Source organism: Phalaenopsis equestris, unplaced genomic scaffold, assembly GCF_001263595.1.
Source record: "Phalaenopsis equestris unplaced genomic scaffold, ASM126359v1 Scaffold000985, whole genome shotgun sequence".
Taxonomy (NCBI): domain Eukaryota; kingdom Viridiplantae; phylum Streptophyta; class Magnoliopsida; order Asparagales; family Orchidaceae; genus Phalaenopsis; species Phalaenopsis equestris.
In genome coordinates, this window is record NW_018165424.1 from 19,765 (window position 1) to 27,662 (window position 7,898).

Genomic DNA, 7,898 nt, shown 5'->3' on the forward strand with positions numbered 1-7,898 from the left:
TGAAGGATTTATATTTTCTTTCCATCATTATCCCTAGTTAGAGGGTGTGGATGACTACCCTACCCTTGAATAAAATTTCATAAGTTAAAGATTTATCTTAGGGAGTGCAAACTTGATTTGTTTATTACCATTTTATTTCTTGCCCAAATTATATGAGTATTTTTCTAAATTTCTCTAAAATTATTCACGAGTCACTTCTTTCCTCAAAATTGTAATTAACTCTTTGTAACTTCTTTCCTCAAAATTGGATATAATTAACTCTTTGTAACTTCTTTCCTCAAAATTGGACTGAAAGTCTAGAGAATTTTTTATTTTAACTAAAAAGTTAAATGAACATAAATGTGCAAACATAGTCCCAAAGTTAAAAGTGATTTTCTTCAAAAAATTTAACAATTCCAACATCATTTTTTATGATTTTAATAGAATATTATAGTCATGTTTACAAGTAGGAAAATACTATCAAAAGAGACTTAAAATGTACTACATGTGAAGCAAAATTTGATTACAATTTATTCAATTTTATTTTTGTTTACACTCTCATAGTAACATGTAGCATCTAATAAATATTTCTTAAGACATTTATAGGATATTATACATCAAGTTTAAATTGAAAATAAAATTAAAAGCGACTGAAATTCTTTTTTTAACTATTATATATTTCCTTATATACTAAAAAAGTGATATGCATATATATATATATATATATATATATATACACTAATGCCAAATCACAAGCATTTCAGAGTGTTTTATGTAATTACTCATTTCTAGTGCCTAAATCTAGTGGCAGGCATATTTGCTATCTCATCCTCCGCATTCTCCTTGCACTTTACACGGGCATACTTATAAGCAGCATGCAGCGGAGTCTGGGTTTTTTGTCAGGCATCTGAAGCATGAGGGTGACTGAGCACAGGCATCCATCCAATCCGCAGAATTGAAGAGAAATGAGGAATGAGATAAATGCTCACCGAACTCCATTAAAAAGTCCTTGTAGGCTCCAAAGACCATTAAAGAGCAGTTGCAGCAGCTTATAAGGTTGGGTGCTCATACAAGCTAATGGGAGTGAAGGAGGAAAAAGATGGGTTGTTTTTGCTGGTCTTCCTGTGGTCTTTGGTGTCTGCAACTGCTCTGCTATCCCCCAAAGGAGTTAACTTTGAAGGTATCATTTAAATGAACATGAGTTTCATGCATTTGATTTGCTTTTGTTTTTTTTTTTTTTATATAGATTTCTTCTTTGTGTCAGTGCAAGCTTTGATGGGCATTAAGGCTTCCTTGAAAGATCCTCATGGTGTTCTTCAAAATTGGGATAAGGACTCAGTTGATCCATGTAGCTGGACAATGGTCACTTGTTCATCTGAGAACCTTGTCATTGGCCTGTAAATTCTGTTAAATCTTAAAATTTTCTATCATCTTATTCTTCTCTTTCTATATTTTGTTAGTATTAGCTCTTCTTCTCCTGACAAAATTTTGACAGAGGAACACCAAGTCAGAGTCTCTCTGGTTCCCTTTCTTCAAGCATAGGGAATTTGACTAACCTCGAGATAGTGTAAGTTTTCAAATTGAGATGAATTGTTTAATCAGTATTGAATTTGGTTTCAGCTGCAAGAATTCAGGTAAAAAATGCTTCTTTCAGGCTGTTGCAGAACAATGAGATCTCAGGATCCATTCCTGAAGAGATTGGGAAACTGGTGATGCTTCGCACCTTGGATCTCTCCTGCAATAACCTCTCTGGTGAAATCCCAACATCACTTGGAGAGCTAAGAAGCCTTCAATACCTGTAAGATTGCTGTAAAAAATCCTGTTCTGAAAGATGAGATTTTTGCTCTCTCCAACTTAATTAATTGTTCTCTTGACACATACCCATATGTCGATATATTTTAAGGAGGCTAAACAATAACAGTTTTTATGGGCCATTCCCTCAGAAATTAGATAACATCACAGAGCTATCCTTCCTGTAAGGCCTATTGCTTTTCCTTTTAGAATCATTTCAATAGTGGCATGCGGTATAATACTGCAGATTTTACGGTTTTTTCAAAGAGTTTTCAATATTTTCAGGGACTTGTCATATAACAATTTGAGTGGTCCAATACCAAAGTTCCCTGCAAGGACATTCAAGTAAGTCATGATTCAGAATCAAAGTTTAGATTTTGAGATAATTTTAATCATCTAAACCGAATGCATTTTTATATTAGACTCCAGTCTGTCCACAATTTTTAATAAATAAAATTTAAATTTTCCACTTTATTTCTTATTTTCTATGAACTGCAAAAAAAAAATTTTGCACAAAAAATTTGGTGTGATAATTCACAATGTGATGATAAGATTCTTTGCATGTCATGACTTTGTACTTTCCAAAAAATAGTAAATAATAAACAACAAAGCTTACCCTCACTTTATGTTTCTCTTTTTCTGCTTTAGCATAGTGGGGAATCCTCTCATCTGTGCATCTGGTTCAGAGAAAGAATGCTACGGAATGATGCCCACGCCAATTTCCTTCAATCTCAATAATTCACAATGTACTCAAATTTCTCTTTTCCACATGATTATTATTGTGATTTTGGCTTGCTCAACTTAATTTTGCTCTTTTTTTATATCACTAGATACTTCTAAAACTAAACACTGTCAAGTAATTATGCATAATTATGATTCTGTCAAAACTTAATTGTTTTTTTTATTTTATTCTAGTGCTGCAGTTGGGTAGAACTTATCTGTTTAAAATTGAGAATATTTTTCTGTTTCTTAAAAAGGAAAGATATGCTCTCATTCTGATGCTAGCTTCACATTTACAATTTTCTTTTTTTTTAGTTTCTTCAAAACCAGGAAGGTCCAAAGGTCACAAAGTTGTTCTTGCATTTGGGCTTAGCTGTGGATTAATATCTTTGATTATTCTAGCATTGGGGCATTTTCTATGGTGGAGGCATAAATGCCAACAGCAAATATTCTTTGATGTGAATGGTGAGCATAGAATTCATCAAACTAAACACAATAAATTTAGCATCCAAACACTTCACATAATGCTCCACTCATCATTTATTGGCTTGAACAAAATATTTTCTTCAAATGATTTCATGTAGATCAACGAACCGAGCGAAACGATGAGGCCGGCCTTGGAAATTTGAAAATGTTTCAATTCAGGGAGCTTCAGATTGCCACAAATAACTTTAATAGCAAGAACATATTGGGAAAAGGAGGATTTGGAAATGTCTATAGAGGCCAGCTCCAGGATGGAAGTTTTGTGGCTGTGAAGAGGTTAAAAGATGGAAATGCTGCAGGCGGAGAGATTCAGTTTCGGACTGAGGTTGAGATGATAAGTTTAGCTGTTCATAGGAATCTATTGAAGCTGTATGGTTTCTGCGTCACTCCCACTGAAAGGCTTCTTGTTTACCCCTACATGTCTAATGGTAGTCTTGCTTCAAGACTAAAAGGTAATTTATGACTTCAATATTTTCATTAAGATCACATTTTTAACTAAATGAGTCAAGTGTTAAGTAATAAGACGAATTTTATTGCCTGTGCATCGTTGTCATAAATACTGGCAAGTAAATCAATGAAATCATTGCATATTTGCACATGAATCGTAGTGAAACCAGCACTGAACTGGGGCACAAGAAAGAAAATAGCTCTAGGAGCTGGAAGAGGACTCTTGTATCTACATGAGCAGTGTGATCCCAAGATAATTCACAGGGATGTGAAGGCAGCAAACATATTGCTTGACGAAGACTGTGAGGCGGTGGTCGGAGATTTCGGCCTCGCAAAGCTTCTGGATCACCAGGACTCTCATGTCACCACAGCTGTGCGAGGCACAGTCGGCCACATTGCTCCTGAGTACCTCTCCACAGGCCAGTCCTCTGAGAAGACTGATGTGTTTGGTTTTGGTATCCTCTTACTTGAATTGATAACTGGTCAAAGAGCCCTTGAATTTGGAAAGGTGGCAAACCAGAAAGGAGCCATGCTTGATTGGGTAAGTATACTTTAATGTGACAGAAATACTGAAAAAAAATAACTTCTTATAGTGTTCTCCATGTGAAATTTGCAAATATACAAGAATAAGTCTTTACATGTGTTTGAGACTTATTTTTGAAATATTAAATATTAGAAAGACTACTTGTACATTAATATGAGCAAGTTATTTGCTATATCAACTTTTTTCTGGCACTTAGTGAAATATTCAATCTTTAGCAGATAGATATTGGTAAAATGCAAAAATGAAAATGCATAAGGCAAGTCACTTTTATAATGATTTACTCAGAATTTCCTTAGACAATGTTTGGTTTGAACAATTTAAACTAAAAGCTTATGACATACATCCAGGTTAAAAAGCTCAATCAAGAGAAGAATCTTGAACTGCTCATAGACAAGGATTTGAATAACAGCTGTGATCGAATCGAGCTCGAAGAGATGGTCCAGGTGGCATTATTGTGCACACAATTTCTTCCCCGTCACCGTCCGAAAATGTCTGAGGTGGTCAGGATGCTCGAGGGTGATGGCCTTGCTGAGCGGTGGGAGGCCTCGCAAAGATCTGATCCTAACCGGTTCAAGATGCTGGAGTTGTCTTCTTCCGAACGGTTTTCCGACCTCACCGACGACTCCACTTTGCTGGTTCAGGAAATGGAGCTCTCAGGACCGAGATGACGAAAAGCTAGTCATGACTGAAATGGGGGTCTGGTGATGTTGGAAAGGATTGGAACAATAGTTTTTGATTCTGTGCAAATATTTCAGTTGATGAGTGAAGAGAAGATAGCATAAGGAAACATAACATCCTTTTAATCAAAGAAGGAAACATATTGAATTATCATGTTGCTTGATGCAATTCTCCTTTACAGAAAGTAGAGAGGGCTAAGCCGCTTAGTTTGATTAGAGAGCCTTGCAACAGAAAATTCTTTGGAGACTGGCATTTCAAATTGTGAGGTTTTATATTATTTATATGTTTGGTTTTATGTTACTTTTTTGTTCTGATTTCATTTTTGGCCTCTTAAATGTTTGATGTGTAATTATCTTCTGGTTTGTGAAAATATTTCATGTAATATCTATAGTTTTTGTTTCATGTTTGGGTCTGTAATTGTTTTCTAAACCATGTTTGGATGTGCAGATGCTTTCCGTTTACATGATAAATCATTTGGAACTGAGGTAAAATATTTCATTCTATAATTTTAATTATCTAGAATAAGCATGTCATAATCGAATCAGCATCACTGTCCTGCTACTATTTAAAGCTCTTCTATATTTATGGGTGTTTAAACTTGAGTTCATCAATTTATAATCTTATCTTCTTTAATAGAGAGGAAAATATAACTATATAATTTTACTTATATAGTAGAAGATTTCATTTTAGCCAAGCTCTCTGATTTTTTCTAGTTTCTAAAGTTTCACATTGGAACTCTAGTGTCTCTTGTCTTCTTCTTTATAATAAATTAACATAATGCTAAATTTAATTAAATAACTTTGTAATTAAAGAATTAAGCTAAGTTGTAAGATCCTTGTAGAGTGGTAGTTAAGCATTTTGTTTCATTTATCTGTAGGGTTGGTCTAGTCTGAAAAACTATGGTTGGGCCATATAAATTTTCAAAACTATGCACTTTTTAGTTAAGTCTAGTAGTTGGTAGTTTGAAAGCCCAAAAAGATTATAAGAAGAAGATGAAATTGAGTTGATATGTTGTCCTAATATTTGATAATAAAAATTCTGTATATTGTTGGATTTTGATTGGTCTGTGGGTTCACGACAACAAGAAAAGAGCCGAACAAAGAAAATTTTGGGACCAAAGAACAAGGAGAGCTTCATATATAAAGGAGTCTTTCAATATACCAGGATCCAACTATTGTATTTTAGTGATCAACCCTATTTATACTAGGTTTGGCTTATACATTACAATAAACTCTATATTATACATTAATCCAAAGAGAGCATTGATCTATCATTTGTCTTCTTCTAATATGAATGTTGTAATTAATATTATCTTGGTACTGACTTGTATTGGTAACTGTTCCTCATAACTATTCTCAAACTTTTCACTTCAACCCTATCCGCTAGCTCAATCATTGGGTTTGTTGGTTTCCTATTGATTTGTTATGTTGGGAGAGTTGATCTTCTTGGGGAAGTTGGTCTCATGGGAGAGTTGATCTCTTAAGTCCCAATTGATCAACTAGGAGAATTAATTTGGTTTAGTAGCCATGTTTCATACCATGAACCCAGTATTAGGCATTTCAATCATTCAATTCTCTTGCATTTTTGAAAGACTACTATGAAAAGAATAAGAGAATGACATTATTATTATTATTTTTCTACGTAATAAAATAACTTAAACTTTGGATGAATTAAAAAATTTCTATCATTAGCCTAACTATGTACTCGATCAACACGAGATAAGTTAATATATTTTTATTATCAATATACCCTTTCATCAATTTCTATTTCTTCAAAAAGAATTTTTTTAAGTAAAATACGAGTGGCTTTAACTAAGTGCTAACTATCCTCGGTTCTTATATAATATGTATTGAACCGTTCTATGTATACTTTGGCTATACCCATAAGAATTTATTTTGTGGGCATTTATACTCGTCTTCATAGAGTAGTCTTGCAACTTATGAGCTCAATCATATATTTTTTATTCTGTTGTTTGATCGGTTTAATTAAAGGTGAAGTCGTCTTATGGAGCAAGTTCCCCAAATGTTGTCATTGAACTCAGTTTTTTATAAAGAATTTTATCTCATGTATAGGATTAGATTGGATTTCTCTCTAATGTATCTCATTTAAAAGGAAATATAGGTAATATTGTTAAGTTCAAACCACCCCTTGTCTGAAATCTCTATCACTTCTATAGGGTGTAACTGCCATAAATTTTTAATTTTACCCAGGTTGAGATCCCATGGTCTTCAATTCTTAGGTTAACTATATTAATCCTTTATTTAACTAAGTTACATTTGGTAAAGAGTTTCTCCATAGTCAATATCTAGCATTTGGCTACTATGCTACGTTTCTAGTGGTTAAGAAAATTGCCTCACACTCCAAGCAAACTAACTAAAATGGGTGAATTCCCTAAGATATAAGTGAGATGAGCTCCCTATGAGTTATTGAGAAACTTGTTCTATTTGACAAGTTATGATACATATTAGATATGAAAATATGCATCTATTTTTCATACTTGAATTATAAGACATCCTTATTTTATCATATCAATATATTGTATTGCTAACTTTTCTCATGCTTATTTTTCCTTAGAATTTTCACATCTGTACTTAGTCAGTCAGCATGGTAATGGGGCGATCTAATTTATTAAGTTAATGGATCTCTCGAGAAATTTTATTTGGTCGAGATGTCTAGCTTCGCTGCTTAAACTAATCAAGAGGCTTTCAGTCATACATATATAATTTTAGTTAAAAAGTTAAAAGGGGGGCTTTTTGAGTTAAATATTAACATAAATATATATATATTTTGGAGTTCGAATCCCGTCTCTGACGACTGTTGCCTAAAAGGAGAAGGTCCTCGAATGGGTTGGCTTATGTGGTCCTGTCTCACGCTACCAAGCGATGCTGGCGAAGACCTAAGGGATTGGTTGGCGGTTCCGCCCGTCAACCAATCCTTAAATTATATATATATATATATATGAACTTGCAAACAAATATATGCATATATCATTAGGGTTGTAAACGAGCCTAGTCTGAGCTCCGAGCATGAGCGAGCTCAGACTAGGCTCGTGTTTGACTCATTCAAAATTAGCTCATATTCGAAATGACTCTCGAAAAATTTATTCATATTCGTGTTGGCTTCGTTTTCAGCTCGAGATTAACTTGTTATAATATAAAATTATTAAAATAATTAATTTTTTAAATAAATTAAAATAAAAACTTTTCTAAAAAAACAGTGTATAAAAATTACTTCGTTATAATTTATAATATTTAAT

At 33.5% G+C, this 7,898-nt stretch overlaps 1 protein-coding gene across 2 annotated transcripts; it reads left to right on the forward strand.

Moving 5' to 3' along the window:
• Positions 1 to 752: 752 nt before the first annotated feature.
• On the forward strand, positions 753 to 5,055 carry LOC110032619 (protein NSP-INTERACTING KINASE 1-like). 2 transcript variants are annotated; one of them, XM_020736292.1, is made up of 11 exons: positions 753 to 1,159; positions 1,244 to 1,376; positions 1,475 to 1,546; positions 1,634 to 1,777; positions 1,883 to 1,954; positions 2,056 to 2,115; positions 2,419 to 2,516; positions 2,806 to 2,955; positions 3,075 to 3,425; positions 3,582 to 3,961; positions 4,312 to 5,055. In XM_020736292.1, exons 1-11 carry the CDS (start codon positions 1,057 to 1,059, stop codon positions 4,630 to 4,632), a joined length of 1,884 nt encoding a protein of 627 aa, XP_020591951.1. In that variant the 5' UTR covers positions 753 to 1,056; the 3' UTR covers positions 4,633 to 5,055. The 2 variants fall into 2 exon arrangements, with proteins under 2 accessions (XP_020591951.1, XP_020591952.1); XM_020736293.1 differs by having other exon boundaries at positions 1,901 to 1,954.
• The last annotated feature ends 2,843 nt before the right edge of the window (positions 5,056 to 7,898 follow it).